General features: G+C 38.1%; 1 protein-coding gene across 1 annotated transcript in view; it reads left to right on the top strand.

Moving 5' to 3' along the window:
• Window positions 1-16,487, top strand: part of GBE1 (1,4-alpha-glucan branching enzyme 1) — a 172,453-nt gene that overhangs the window by 91,314 nt on the left and 64,652 nt on the right. Inside the window, exons 8-11 of the mRNA XM_050895991.1 lie at window positions 7,981-8,096; window positions 8,341-8,468; window positions 11,863-11,961; window positions 14,787-14,897. Coding sequence (XP_050751948.1) covers window positions 7,981-8,096; window positions 8,341-8,468; window positions 11,863-11,961; window positions 14,787-14,897 — 454 coding nt within the window. The remainder of the gene's footprint in view (window positions 1-7,980; window positions 8,097-8,340; window positions 8,469-11,862; window positions 11,962-14,786; window positions 14,898-16,487) is intronic.

The raw sequence follows: 16,487 nt of genomic DNA, 5'->3' as shown, positions 1-16,487 counted from the left end.
CTTTGGCCTGTGTAGGAGACTGGTTGACAGAGTCCCTTGGGAGGCAGTCCTGAAGGACAAAGGAGTCCAGGAAGGCTGGACATTCTTAAAGAAGGAGATCTTAAAGGTGCAGGAGCAGGCTGTCCCTATGTTTTGAAAGACGAGTCAGCAGGGAAGAAGACCGGCCTGGCTGAACAGAGAGCTTTGGCTGAAACTCAGGAAAAAAAGGAGAGTTTATGACCTTTGGAAGAAGGGACAGGCAACTCAGGAGGACTACAAGGATGTCATGAGGTGGGAGAAAATTAGAAGGGCCAAAGCCCAACTAGAACTTAATCTGGCTACTGTCGTAAAAGAAAATAAAAAATGTTTCTATAAATATATTAGCAACAAAAGGAGGGCTAAGGAGAATCTCCGTCCTTTATTGGATGTGGGAGGAAACATAGTGACAAAGGATGAGGAAAAGGCTGAGGTACTTAATGCCTTCTTTGCCTCAGTCTTTAATAGTAAGACCAGTTGTTCTCAGGGTACCCAGCCCCCTGAGCTGGAAGACAGGGACAGGGAGCAGAATGAAGCCCCCATAATCCAAGGGGAAATGGTTAGTGACCTGCTACACCACTCAGACACACACAAGTCTATGGGGCTGGATGGAATCCACCCAAGGGCACAGAGGGAGCTGGCGGAGGTGCTCACCAAGTCACTTTCACTCATTTATCAGCAGTCCTGGCTAACTGGGGAGGTCCCAGTTGACTGGAAGTTAGCAAATGTGACTCCCATCTACAAGAAGGGCTGGAAGGAGGATCCGGGGAACTACAGACCTGTCAGTCTGACCTCGGTGCCAGGGAAGGTTATGGAGCAGATCATCTTGAGTGCCATCACACAGCGCGTACAGGACAACCAGGTGATCAGGCCCAGTCAGCATGGGTTTATGAAAGGCAGGTCTGGTTTGACTAACCTGATCTCCTTCTATGACAAGGTGACCTGCTTAGTGGATGAGGGAAAGGCTGTGGATGTTGTCTACCTAGACTTTAGTAAAGCCTTCAACACCATTTCCCACAGCATTCTCCTGGAGAAACTGGCTGCTCATGGCTTGGATGGGTGTACTGTTTGCTGGGTAAAACACTGGTTGGATGGCCGGGCCCAAAGAGTGGTCGTGAATGGAGTTAAACCCAGTTGGCGACTGGTCACAAGTGGTGTTCCCCAGGGCTCAGTATTGGGGCCGGTTCTGTTTAATATCTTTATCAATGATCTGGACGAGGCGATCGAGTGCACCCTCAGTAAGTTTGCAGATGACACCAAGTTGGGCGGGAGTGTTCATCTGCTTGAGGGTAGGAAGGCTTTACAGAGGGATCTGGACAGGCTGGATCAATGGGCTGAGGCCAATTGTATGAGGTTCAACAAGGCTAAGTGCTGGGTCCTGCACTTGGGTCACAACAACCCCATGCAACGCTACAGGCTTGGGGAGGAGTGGCTGGAGAGGTGCCTGGCAGAGAGGGACCTGGGGATGTTGGTCGACAGCCGGCTGAATATGAGCCAGCAGTGTGCCCAGGTGGCCAAGAAGGCCAATAGCATCCTGGCTTGTATCGGAAATAGCGTGGCCAGCAGGACTAGGGAAGTGATCGTCCCCCTGTACTCTGCACTGGTGAGGCCGCACCTTGAAGACTGTGTTCAGTTTTGGGCCCCTCACTACAAGAGGGACATTGAGGTGCTGGAGCGTGTCCAAAGAAGGGCAACAAAACTGGTGAAGGGTCTAGAGAACAAGTCCTACAAGGAGCGGCTGAGGGAACTGGGGTTGTTTAGCCCAGAGAAAAGGAGTCTGAGGGGAGACCTTATCGCTCTCTACAGCTACCTGAAAGGAGGTTGTAGCGAGGTGAGTGTCAGTCTCTTCTCCCAAGTAACAAGTGATAGGACAAGAGGAAATGGCTTCAAGTTGCACCAGGGGAGGTTTAGATTGGATATTAGGAAAAATTTCTTCACCAAAAGGGTTGTCAAGCATTGGAACAGGCTGCCCAAGGAAGTGTTTGAGTCACCATCCCTGGAGGTATTTAAAAGAGGTGTAGATGTGGTGCTTAGGGACATGGTTTAGTGGTGGACTTGGCAGTGCTAGGTTAACGGTTGGACTCGATGATCTTAAAGGTCTTTTCCAACCTAAATGATTCTAAGATTCCCTAAGTGAGGACTTTTCGTTAGCTGTAAGGAGAGTTGGCCATGAAATTTTTGGACTAAGCTATCTAATTGGCAATTGAAACTTTTTTAATGTTTTCGGTGTCATACTGGACCTTAAGGAAACCTAAAACTCAGAGATCTGTAATGCCTGTTACTTGTGTTATTTAATACTTTTTTTTTATTTGAAATATTTAAAAGATAAAACTGCTTTGCAGACCGAAGATGAAAGGTTACAAGTCTTTTGTTCAGCACTGTCAACATCTTTGCTGTATCTCAGTATATAATTTGTCTACTTACAGTGTTACGAATTCTATACAGGTAGCAAAGCAAACATAATCTAATCAAGTGAAACAGAAAGGTCATGGTATGGATCCATTTCTCTTTAAAGCAAACAAAACCTCATGACGCAGAGAACAGAGGTAAAGTGATAAGCGATTGATTGTAAGCAGCAAGTGGGGAAGGAGGAGACAGTGGGGTAGTCATTAAGATATTTGATAAATTTGAGAAAAAAAACTCGGGGAGCTAGATCTAAAGCTAACGTTTATTTTAAATTCAGAGGCTTCAGGGGAAAAAAAGTGGCGCTCTATCATTGATACGGCTGAAAGACATATAGATAAATTTTCTTTCATGATCCAAGCTCCCTGTTAAGGAAGTCTTGAGCCAGTAGCAGTGGGAGGCTTAGAATTGAGAACTATCCCCATTAGGTTGCCCAAGAAAGTGCAGTTATCCATGCAGTATGGGTAACATCTTTCCAAGCTTTGTGTGAGTACAGATCTATTGCTATTGAAAGTGTTAATTTCAAGCTTCATCCATGTACGAGATTGTGATGGACAAGAAGTAGAAACCGTACAATTTATGCATCTAACCTGTAAGTTCTCTCTTGGCCCCCAGATCACCTTCACAGTGCAGCGGCTTGAACTGCTTGACCAAAGGGATCATGACCACGCTGATTATCTTTTGGGTTGGTTGCTTATGGTGGGGATGTTAAAAAAAAATCAATTTCATCATATTAGTTTATTTTTAATAATATCCATAATACTGTGGCACTGTGAAGAATAATTCAAGAATACTGCAAGAACGTTGCAGCCATTCTGAAAGCTTTTAGCTGGTAAATTCTCTTGCAATGGGAAGTTGAAGTGTAGAGAAGACTCCTCAGGATTTTTGTCAGTTGTCTTCTGTTTATTTTAAAATAATGTTAAAAATTCAGTGCATGTTAAACTGAAAGCTTTAGTCTCCTGTAACTTTTCACCTATTGATATCTTTGCCACTACTATTAATTAGTATTACTTGTTTTCAGAATAAGCTTTTTCCTTAAAAGTTATTTTGTGTCAAATATTTAACTTTGAAATATGAGTAAGCTTACTATTGCTGAAATAGAACGGCTTGTTTCTTTTCTGGCTGTACAGGACACAGTCATGCAATGTGCTTTCAGAAATCGTAGGTCCAGAAAACGTAGCACTCTACATCAGTGCCTCTGGTTGTTACTGTGGGGAAAAAAGTTAATTCACTGCTTCTGTCTCTTCTTGGGATTGATCCAGGGTAAGTGACATGTTGCTGCTGACCCCTTCTGCACACAGATTATCATATGCCCCAGGAGGATAGCTCTTTTTTTGTTTGTTGTCTGCACAGTTCATTTTGGAGGCAAAATGCAGCTTGGATCACCAAGCAAAAGCTGTTTTGGTCTGTTAACGACTGTATCACATTCTGTTCACTGATAGAGATGTGTATGTTCCCATAGAATGGCGTTCGGTATAATTAGGAGTGCAGGTATTGAGAGGAGTCTAGCAGTGTGAGTCAGGATTGTCCCTTGGCTAAAAAGCGGGCACCTGCTGCGCTGTTTTGACTTCTCAATCCCTTATGGCTAGAGATGGCTTGGGGTCGTGGCAACAATGTTACCTAGAGGACAGTGAGGAATTACTTCTCCTTGTAAATGAAGGAGGTTGAAATACAGAGAGTTTATTCTTTTTGTTGTTGTTTTCCAAATAGGATGACTGGTTACCCTTTTGTATCACTGATCAAGCGAAGTGCCTCTTAAGTGACAGGCAAACTGGTGTATGCTGGTTAACAGTGGTGAAAAAAGAACATCTTTGTATCAAGTCTGGATGTTTAGTTCATAAAATAACTTGTACCAGATTCACTGCAGGCTAGCACTATCGGGCTGAGTGCCAGTTTCTTTATGTTTAGCAATCCATTGGTGGAATTTGAGCCAGTCAGCTGTTGAAATGTTTGGGCATAATTCGAAAAGTAATATTTTAGCAATTCAATGCTACTATGTGTTAAGTTAATTAAACACTAAGAATTGAAAACGGGTAAATCATCATAAAAGTCTAGATTCTTATAAGGTCAGCATTTCCACTCGTTTTCTATAATACGTAATAATAAATGCAGTTCCTGAATGTCAACATTAATATGGTTCCGGAATTGCAGCTTCAAACTGTTTTATGTACAGCCGATACTATTTTTTTTGTCCATAGTGACAAAATTAACTGGTTTAAATGCATTACTTGCTTGCATCTAAATATTTCATGTTCATCATGGATTGGAATTTAGAATTCTTACAGTGAATCATTATTTTGCTTTTTCATTAGTACAGCAGGAAAAAAAGTAAATAATGAGTGTGACTTGTAAGCAATTTCACAGGTTTTCTGCTGACCTAGTATAGGAAAGTTGTTAAATTTCTCATCACCTTGTGAAACCAGGTCATCTAGCTAGATATGCTCATTTCACTTTTTCAAATGAGAAATCAGTTTTTAATGTGTGAGCTATTGGCCCCAAGGGTGAGAAAACCAGCAAAACTTCTCTGCAAAGACCTTCTTTGTTTTGAATGATGTCTGAGTGAATTCTGAATTACTTAAATTTCTTACATTGTAAATCATTCTGTTCCTTAATGATAATACAGCATATATTTTCCTCTCTTAGATCATGCATGCAGTGAAAGAACTTTCTCAATTTTATGGTATGCAAAAATGTGAGAGACTGTTAGGATATAATTTAAGATATGGCTTTTGCCCAAAAGAAATTACATTCTTAATGAATGCTATCCTGTTTCCATATCTGTCCATAAAATTACGAGAATGTACTTCTTTTAGAAATGTTCCTGAGTTCTTGCCTATATGGTGGATATATTTCAATTATGCTATGATTTTGGCATCTACTGGCGTTCTGCAAAGTTATTTGTTACTTCTGTCAACTTCTATTTCTAATCCTGCTGCTCCCATAAACAAATTGACTTGGATGAAATAATGAACCTCTGTATGGTTTGTGTGATTTGCATGTTTCAAAAAAACTGTTGTTCTGGCTTGTGTTTTGGAGCTGTGTAGTTATCTCTAAAGTCAGTATGGTTGCTAGTATTTGACATCCTTTCTAGAACTCATCCTAAAACTGAATTTTTCCAAGTTTAGACTAGAATCAGTTAATATGTTTGTTTGTTTATTTATTTACAATCTTCTCTCCCATGTGCAATCAGATGGCTGGAAAATACCTGCTGCTCCTACTCAGGTTTTTGATCTCATCAATTTGCTAACTAATCTTTTGGTTCAACAAATTCATCTTGTTTGTTCTTATCTGTAGTCACTTTTTCATGTAAAAGTCATTACAATTTATTTTCATACTGGTTCTCCATCTTTTTCCAAAGATCAATCTTTAGTGCCAACAATGGTGGAAATAATTACATTTGTTATCCGTTTTGGGACTTCTGTGTATGTTTTACAAATATACAAATCCTCTTCACCATCTCAAGAACTTTATGGTTATAAAGTCAAGCAGTCTGTAATGAGGAGAAATAACTTTTAAGTCTGGCTGGTGCTTGTAGCTATTAATCTACTCTTTGTACATACATTATCTTAATTCTGTGTGAGAGAGTATTTTTATTGCAATACAGCTACTGCTTTGACTTTGCTCACAGTGTTTAGCTTGTAGCAAATAGCTTTCTGCAAATTTGATGCTGGGTCAGAAAAAGATACAGCGACCATTTGCACAAAGTTGTATTTTTGTGACCAGCTTGCCAGTTCATAGGACTTCTGATACCTTTCTATTCTTTTCAATATCAGACCATTCTCTATTGTTCATTCATTGCAAATCATCTCACCTGAGAAATAACAAATATATAAAAGGTTCTGTAGACAAGCTCCTGAGATCTTCCTAGTATAGTGTTATCTTGTGATTGGATGGTTTGGCGCAAGGCAGGAGAACACAGGGATGGAACAAAAAAATCTTGTCATGTAATGCATGCCCAGAAGAGGTATTGAACTGAGGCAATTTGCATTGAACTGATTTGCATTTCCTAAATTTGGAGGTTTTGATTTGGTAATATTTCTGTCTTTATATGCACAAATGTATATCTGTGTGCAGTACATGCAAAGAAAAGGAGAAATATTATAATCCTATTGTAGTAAATAAGAATTGGCTATTTGGTGAGATCAGGATTTTACCAGCTTTATAGCGTATCCACAGCCTCCCCATCTTTTCATGTAATACCACTAACTCCAGACTTAAAGCACCCTTCATATGAGGAAGGTTTTTTTGGAGGAAGGAGGGTGGGGACATTTGTTTTGTCAAAATGGAGTTTATTCCTTGTGTCATAATTGCCTCATGAGTCTACTGTCTCCAACGTCTGTTAAATAAAGTGAAATGTAGAAAGGGTCTCCGCTGCCTTAGGCCAACTGCGTGCATAGGTAAATTGTAACAGCGATGCTGACTGATGTGGTTTGTGCTAGGTGTACCCCTTCAGTCTCACCCACCAGAGTCTCACTCACCAGTTGGTGAGACCCTGCATGCTGCTGTGTAGCTTGCACTCTTCTCTGAACAGAAACTTGGTAGTAAGTGGGGTTGTAGTTGTGCTATCTTGGGAACTTGATTAGAGAGAAATCATAACATTGACAAGTGTTGAAGACATGGGCAAAGAAGTTTCACTGCCTCATGTGGTTGGCTGGTTAAGATGGGTGAGCTCTTTGGAGCCATAGCTTGCAGGAGGTGCACCTGAGGCAGCCCGTGCCAAGGGTGACAGAGAGGGTACTGGCACAGAGGGTGAACAGTAGAAACAAGATATGGGGGTCTTTTAAAGCTACTGAGACCAGTGTCCTGGGAGAGGAGGTGATGAATAGTAGGAAAACTGTTCCTGAAACTATTTTGTTCTTGGATACGAGTTTTGTTCACAAATGCGTCCGCATGCTTACTCGCTTTGGAACCTCTTTTATATTTTGGATTTCATGTCCGCGCTTTGTTTGTGTGTGTGTTATACCCCATTCCTGTTGTTCTGAATTTCAAAAAAATATCTCCTCAACTTCCATAAGTTGGTTTACTCTTTAGATATGTAAATCTGCAACACAGTAGGTGATTTGGTAATCTACTGGTGACACGTGATTTGTAAATAACTAGGGGGGACACGACAGCTTTTCAACTTCTATTTTGCCTAGAAATTGCTGTAAACCCATAAAATCTTGGGGACGAAGTCTTACCTATTATAATTTTCTTTCCATTTCTCTAAGATCTTTTCCCACAGAGTATAACCATCTTTAGAGGGGCAAAGGAAAAGTACAGTGACAAGTACGGATATTAAAATGTAGTATATGTGTTCAAACACTAACCTGTTAGATGTCTATATAGGTAGTTGACAATTTTTCCTAAAGCCCTATCTGCAATCTTAAAATTATGTGCAGTAAAAGACAGATTTAAGGACGACAAATGTTTCAGGAAAAGGCTAATGAAAAACAGTAAAGTCATTAAAATGGTAAAATGTCCAGTACAAGTACCATATATGCAAGTGAGGAACATGGTATAAGGAACTCTAGTTGATCCCAAGGTTTCTAAAGCTTATAAAATACATTTATGTTCTTTCAGCTGGGAAGTTTTGAGATTTCTTCTGTCTAATTTGAGAATGTGGATCGAAGACTATCGCTTTGATGGATTCCGATTTGATGGTGTTACATCTATGTTGTATCACCATCATGGGATTGGTAAGTAATTTAATCAGCTCTAATCTCAGCAGTCCTGTTGCAGCTCTGTTGCTGTGGAAATAGTGCTATGAAGTTCACTGAATGCTCCAAAAATTCCAGATTTGCTAATATCTTTTTGTGCTGCTATATGGATAGATCTGAAATTATGGTTAAATTTGGTGCTTATAAAATTGCATATTGCAAAATATCTGTGTGTTTTTAAAAAAAAGACGACTTCGGCCTTTAAAACTTCCTGTCTTATTAGGGACAGGATTCAGTGGAAATTACAATGAATATTTTGGCCTACACGTGGATGAAGATGCTTTGTGTTATCTAATGCTGGCCAACCACATGATTAATTTCTTGCATCCGGAATGCATAACCATAGCAGAGGTAAGATCAGAATTTGCCATCCTCAATGACATTAATATTGATTAGTTTGCTTTGGGATGTGAATTTCCTGTTAATTATTAAGTCACACTGTGGGTACCCAAGGAGTGACATGAGCTGAGAAATATTAATTAGTGGACAGACTTTGCCTTGTGGGGAAAAACAACTGAAATATGCACTTTGGGAATTTTCTCTGCATTAATGGGTCATTAATTAATGTGGGGGTTTCTTTTTTTTTTTCCTTCATCTCCTTGAACTTGTAATGAGATTTGTTTTTATTAGTTTATTGCTTTTGCATGATTGCCATTTGTCACTAGTGATTCATGGTACTAAAGATTAACAGCTGTAGTGTGGTTTTGCATATTTTGAATTATATTGGCATAATTGACAATTCACCTTCAAAATAAATGCGGTAAACTTATAAATGTTGAATGTGTATACTAATTTAAATTTAGTATTAAGTTTCTCCAGGTTTCTGAGGGAGTAAATAGACTATATTACTCGAGTTGATTGAGATCAATTAAACTTCTTTGCCTGAAAAATATTATGGTTGACAAATGGAATTTTTAATAGTGCAAAACACCAGAGCATTAAAGTTCTATGAATAGGTATGTTTTCACTGATATTTTCTCTTTATCTAAAAGAGAAAATCATGTAAACCTTGAGGATTTTTCTGTTATGTTTAAATAATTATTTTCGTTTAAAAGAAAAAGTTGCATCTATCTGATCATTGGGGACTATATAGATTTCTAATAAAACTTTTTATATTGCTTAAGAGTTCCATATTTATCTTCAGAAAACAAAATACTGCTTAACTTCATTTCTTTCTTATGGTAAAGTTTTATATTATAGACAACCACTGCTAAAAGCTTAATGACAAGCTATCAAAAACAACATCTGGTGAGCAATCACTAGTAGACTTGGGATGGTTTCATTGAGCTGTAGGCTTATTTGAAGTGAAATTTGTTCATTTTCTAGGTAGTCTTAGATTATAAGCATTCCTACCAATGAAATTCTGAGTTCAGTCTGCTTGTACTACCTGGCTTAAAAGTTCTTTTTTAGTAAGATGTGTCTTCAGTTTCTCTTGCTTGGGTTGAAAACTGCTTTTGTTTCAATACATCATTTTCTGCCTGGGGGAGTCGCTACACAAAATATGGAATTGATCAATGTGCTGCATGGTTAAAGGAGAATTTCAGAAGGAGAAACTGTTGACATAATTGAAAATTATAAAAGGCAATGAAGAATGTCTGCTTGCCTATAAAGATGATGGAATGAGTGCACATAAGAAGAATGCTTTTGTCTAGCCATAACTAATTATAATATATTCCTTAATTATTTAACTGATAATTTTTACAGCTTTTTAATATCCTATATATTCATTGTCTTAGTAATTCCTAAGTTTTTAGGTATTACTGACAATATGCTTATTTTTCATTTCGGCCTTCTAAATAAAGCTGTGGTTAAAGTTTTGTATAATGAGAAGAAAAAATGTTAAGTAAAACTACATCATGCCTGAAGCATTGTAAAAACAAGCAGGCAAAAAACCCTACTGCTGTGATTTTTTTTTTTTTTAATAGGCAGCTCATTTCAAACTATGGTCTGAACAAATGCTTAGGCATTGGCTGTTTACAATTGGTGGAAAATATACTGAACAAACTAACACTGAATTTTTTTTTTTTTTAGTGTTCAGGTAAAATCTGTAGATATAGATAGATATAAACAGTATTAAATTTGGAATTCTACTTCCCAAAAATCCAGCTTTCAAAATCGTGACTAAAGTAGGTGGGAGCTACTTTAATCTCAGACTCAGACCTTGTCCAGGTAGGCATCATAGCATCACAGAGAAAGGCTTTTGTTTCAGATCATCTTGTGCTGCATAACTTGGAGAGCATTAGTCTGTTTTTATCTTTTCTGACTGATTTAGGAGAGCTATTGAATTTCCTTTTACGATATCTAAAAGTTTGGAAAGAATTTCCGCTTCATTATTTGGTATTTACACACAGCATGTGGAACGTGGATGCAGTTTTCTGTGTGATCTAATGACCGCTGAGTAAAGAGGGATAATCCCCTCCTTTCATCTCCTGGCATCTCTGCTGCCAGGGCAGGCGGCTGGCTCATGCTCAGCTTGCTGCTGGCCCGGAGCCGCAGGGCCTTTCCAGCAGAGCTGCTCCCCAGCCTGGCAGTCCCCAGCCTGTGTGGATGCAGGGGTTAGTCCGTCCCAGGGGCAGGATGTGACAATTGCCCTTGCTGAACTTCCTGAGCTTGCTGTTGATCGATTCCTCCAGCCAGTCAGGGTCCCTCTGGATGGCAGCCCTGCCTTCCACCCCCAGCATGCCATCCATGAGCTTCATGATGATGTGGTCCGTCTCCTCACTTATGTCAGTATGGGGGAGGTGGGTGTGGGGTGTGTGTATATGCATGTACGCGTATGTATGTATAACTTCAAGTGCAAATATCTGTTTCACTAGTCTAATGCAGTAACTGGATTGAAAACTGAATTGAATCCAGAAAACCAGAATGAGCTTCCTAATTAAGCCCTGGTTCTAGTCAGAATTTAATTCCATAAGTTCTCTTGTGTAGACGTAAGAGGTGTGTGTTAATCCATAACCATTGTGGCGGAATGGCTTCTCACTGACAGAAGTTAATAAAATTGAGTACTGATAGATATTTTGCAATTGTTAGAGATTTGCGTTTTGTATACAGATAAGCTAACTTTAGAAAAAGAATGCTATGTGACATAATTGCCTAATAAAATGGTGAAATAAATATTTTAAGAACTTTGAATTATGAATTTAAGAATGATCAGCCTCCATCAATATGAATCTGGAAAATTATGCAGTAAGAGCATGTCACTTTCCAGGGCTAGCTGGATCAATAGTTTCGGTTTTGTGCATTTAGGAAAAGAGGAGAGATTGTATTTTTCTTCCTTACTGTACTTTATATTCAGCCTTTTATGCTATTCTTTATGCAAAATATCAATAAACAAAATGAAGGTTTAATTTGTCTTTTGTTGACTACTTTCTACTTTCTATTGATTACTTGGAGCTCAAGAGAGCTAATTATTTCAAATTCTGTGTCTGCTGAGGTCTCTTCCCCCTCAAATATCTACTCCATTAAAATATTTTGTAGTAGAGTATTTGATGAGAAAAGTCATAATGCTTTTCCCTGTAACTTTTGCATTCAAACAGCAAATCTGGGTGTAGTAATCACTTACTGATTCTCTCCGCTCCCCCCCCCCCCCCCCCCCCCCCCCCCCCCCCCCCCCCCCCGAGGTCAATCTGTGAAGCTGTTTATAGTTTACAGAGTGTTTGTATAGAAGTATTACTGTATGGTAGAAAATCTGAACTAATAATTGCAATGCTATGCAAATTTTTTGTGGTGGTTTTTTTTGTTTAAGGATGTATCTGGAATGCCAGCTCTTTGTCGTCCTGTTGCAGAGGGAGGAGGGGGTTTTGATTATCGACTAGCCATGGCTATTCCAGATAAGTGGATACAGGTAAGAAATTTTTAAAAAATACGTTCTGCTCTTCAAAGTGGGATGTTTCTCTGTCTGTGCATACACAAAACTACTTCTGAATCCTACTGACAAATTTTACTCTCTCTTCTGTTAATGTCCTATTAAAATAAATTGACAGGCTTGAGCACAGGTATTAGTGGCTGAAATGAGAGCTGTCAGATATCATGTAGGTTTCAGAAGATGAGTAAGTTCAGGGGCTATTCTTTGCATTCTAGCTGATACTTGTTTTCTTTGTACTATACACATAGACTCATTTTGTTTGAAATAACCTGTATCTTGCAACAGCTGTAGAATGTGTAGTCTATACTGAATGTGAACAGGTAGATAATAAGTTAACCATACGTGTATAAATATTAAAAAAACCACACCCCGAAAACCTGCAGTGAACTCTCCTGAAATTGGGCATAGTAATTGGCATTGAACATAGACAGAGCTGAAAGTTTAACCAAAGTAAACATAAGTGAATTATACAAACACCAGCAATTGGTACAGTGAGGTTACAAAAAGAATAATAAAAATCTGTAAATGCTCTTCAAGAACAATAATATGCTAATGAACACTGACTATCATAAGGATTTAAATCACCTTTTCCTTAATACAGAGAGTTACAAGAAGAGGAATAAAACACTAAATGATCTCAAAAGGCTTCTACTGATGTTTTAGAGGATGTTTTTCAGTTAGATAGAAGATTGCATCCAAATCCCTCAAGCTATCATGATGATCTGAAAACAATAAATGTTTTATATGAGCATTAATGCTTCAATAAATATAGTGAGTAGCTTAAAATAAAAAGCAAATTAACTTCAGCATCTTTCACTTTTGTAACTAAGAAGTGGAGGGCCGATTGAAAAAACAGTTTTCAAACCTCCTTTCATTGAGAAGACAAACTTGCCAGCTTTTCCAACAGGGACAGCATCATTAAACTTTGGAGTGTGTAATCTAGATCCTGGAATGCAGCGAGAGCTCTTTTTTGTAGTAACAAGAAACACCTTGTTGTTTGGCTTTTTTTTTTTTTTCCTTACACCTTCAACTTCCTTACCGCACTTTAGGACAGGCAAAGATGAGCAATTTCCTAGGTGGGCAAAATGCGAGTGGCTGAGTTCCTATTACAAAGAAAAAACAGACTGTAGAATTTTATAAGGGCAAAAGATGGATAATCTAATTTAGCAATCTCTGATATGGTCTGCTTATTTTAATTTGCAATACTCTGAGAGGAAACGTACCTATCCTGCAGTAAGTTCCGTTCCTTAACTGGAGAAAAAAATCTTCCAGCCTCTAAGCATGTACTTAACATGGGACAGCAGGTGGATGCTTGGCACGCTGATGAGATGTTGGGCATAAAGTCAGCTATGATAGCATAGGCTGTTTCCCAGCAGACTCCGGTTATTTAGGAATGTGTTGATTGTACAAGAACACAGGGTGATGCAGGCAGGAAGCTTCTAGCTAAGGAAACTGCAAATAAGCAACCACAACAGAAGACCTTGAGTTAGAGAAAGAGGTGATGCATGTAGTTTGTTACCACGTTTCTTGAGGCAAAAATAAAGCTGAAACGATTGGAAAGGAAAAGTTTATAAACAGAGTCTCTCAGCTGTTACCAAACTGTCCTAGACTGCTTGCTCTCATTTCTCTCCAGCTTTTAAGTATGTATCTGTTAATAGCAAGTTTTCTAGGTGACTTCCTAAAATCAGTTTTAAACCTGAAGGATCTCCAGGGTTCCATGAACTAATTCTGAGGAATCTGTAAAAGTAAGATAAGCTGTTTGTCATAACAGTGGCTGTACTAGTTCAGATTAAAGATAGATGTAGTACATAATATGGTGCTGCATAGGAACCTGAATGTGTTCAGACCCAGAATTTATGGAGTCAAAAAAAGAAAAAGGCTGTTTGGGAGTACATGGCCAGTTACAATCAGAACGTTAAATTTTACAGCGTCATATCAGCCATCTCAGTGTTATTGCCTTTGTATCACTTTTATGTCTGTATATTTATGTATATGTATTTAAGTTATAGTGATCAATGGAGATCTACAAAGCACTATAGAAAAAGGACTAACACTGAAATTGGACTAGATTTAGAAGAGGGAAGAAATAGTGTTATATGAGGCAGAAAATTCCTATTGATGTGATTTAATTTAAGTTGCTAAAAATCAGGAGCTAGCATGGCAAAAAATGTAAAGCTTGTTTTGTATTACAAAGCTTTGGCATTGAAACTGTGGTTTGGAACTGAGCGGGAATTCACAGATCAGGGGAATGTGCAAGTCCCTGTACTAAGCACCTTCTTATGTTATTGTGTATTTCATGGCAATAGCATAGTGCTATCCTGCAGTGATCTATTCTCCACCACACAGTCCAGTGGTTAAGCTATAGTTGGAAGCTGCCATATGCCAGGATTGCTTGAAATACAGGGCTTCTTTCAATATCATGTGTAGGTAGGTGTGTGCCCACATATTTCTTCCCCATTTTTGGTGCAGTGCTTTCTTGTAGCTCCTGTCAGTCACATTGCCTGCTGTATCAAAGGATTCACATAATAGATGGCAAGTCCTGTTGTCCATGCTTATACGTGGAAATACAGGAGAAACAAAGTGTTCTAGTGATTATATTTATGTAGTGGAATTCAAAAGAAAAAAAATCTCTTTGGATTATCAGAGAAAGCTCATCGCTTCAAAATTTGGGAATAGGAGAAGTTAAAGTAATATGGTTCACAATCCATTGGATATTTCTGTGCCAAGATAATGAAGAAAGGTAGTAATGTGCTTTTGGTTAAAACAGCAATAACTTTTCAATGATCTTTCCTTTGTTTCTGCAGATAATTAAGGAGCTGAAAGATGAAGACTGGAATATGGGCAATATTGTGCATACATTAACAAACAGACGGTATGAAGAAAAATACATTGCATATGCAGAGAGTCATGACCAGGTATTTTATCTGTTTGTGTGTTTATATGTAAGCAAGTAAAAGATGAGGTTTAGAGGTTTGGTGGGTTTTGTTTTTTAAAAATGAGGCAAGAGTTGAGAAGGATAGGCAACAATTTCAGAGATAGGTAGATCTGGACTACTGCTTGGTTTTTTGGTTGGATTTTCTTGTGGGTTTTTTTGTTTTGTTTTGATCCTTCTTTTTAATAAAGGAATCCTGCTTGGAGTAGGTGGGTGTTGTTATTTTTCAGTTTTGTTTTTAAGAAATGAGCCCTAGCTTCTTGTTTTGCCTGCCTGTCATAGGATATAGGAAGGCATATAATCCATACTTTTGAAAATTTGGTTTTCATAAAGTAAGCTGGAGCACTATTTATGATAAACAATATCACAATTTAGCAAATTTGTTCACTGAATCAGTGTTTGTGACTGTTGTATTTCCTTCAAGAAAATGTTTCCTCTCCAAACGGATTGCAAACATCCTCTTTTGAGATCTAAATGAAATATTCTTTAAGAGTTTGGTTCAAAACACAGCAATTGTAATGGTTCTGTATACAGAAAAATGAAAAAGTAATGATGAGTTTGAATAACACATCTCCCACAATCTTTGTAATGGTTGTTTCTTAAGAATCAGAAAAGACATTGGTTGAGAATTTTAAAATTAAGAACTTAAAAAAAAAAAAAAAAATCTATTTTCTAATAAAAGGTTTAAGTAAACCTACCTTCAGCTCTTTCCTCTACATAATAGAGGTTGATACTCTATTTCCTATACCTTCCATAATAAAAGTCAACAGAAGTGTCCAAAACAAGGCCTATATTTTATTTTAAAAAGAGAATTCTGAGTTTATCAGCTTCATTTTGTGTACCTATTTACATTCTTATCTCAGAGACTGTTACACAGTGTTCACTTAAGGCATGAGAGAAGTCCCAATCCTGGTAAAAAACTTCAGGTATTACCTGGAAATGCATATTATTCTGTGATTATTTGTTTTTATAAAAGCTGATTCTTTATCCTAAAGCATGACATATAACATTACTGTTGCTGTTCTTTTATTTCATGCTGGATTTTATCAATTGAGTTGTTTTCCATATCACTATGTATTTTTGTTTTAGAATCTCTTACTTGGGAAGAAGATCTATTTATTTTGAATTTAAAAAAAAAAAAAGATGATTGCAGACGTACACCAGGATGATATGTGAAAAGTAGGATAGAGAAACAAAATGGGAGTACAGTATCTTCAGACTGAGTTTTATCTAAAGTGATGCGCATGAGGGGCTGAAACAATTCTAGTTTCTTATGTTATAATGGGCTACGAGCTGACTATTACCAGTCAGAATACAGGGCCTCGTGGTTATAATAAGTGTATGAAAATAGCAACTCAATGCTAATAGCTGTCAAAAAAGCAGATACAGTACTGGAATTATTATGAATGGAATGGAGAGCAGAGAGCAAAATCAGTATGCCACTGTAGTCTTTCATGGTTTGTGTGCATCTTGAATGTTGGAGGCAGATTTGGTCCTGTATCTCAAAGGATATACAGCATAACTGGAAAAAATGTTGTGATGGAGTTGGTAAGAATAATAGCGGGTGTGGATT

This window comes from Gymnogyps californianus, chromosome 1 (genome assembly GCF_018139145.2).
Source record: "Gymnogyps californianus isolate 813 chromosome 1, ASM1813914v2, whole genome shotgun sequence".
Taxonomy (NCBI): Eukaryota; Metazoa; Chordata; class Aves; order Accipitriformes; family Cathartidae; genus Gymnogyps; species Gymnogyps californianus.
This window is presented reverse-complemented; position numbering and strand designations above follow the sequence as displayed.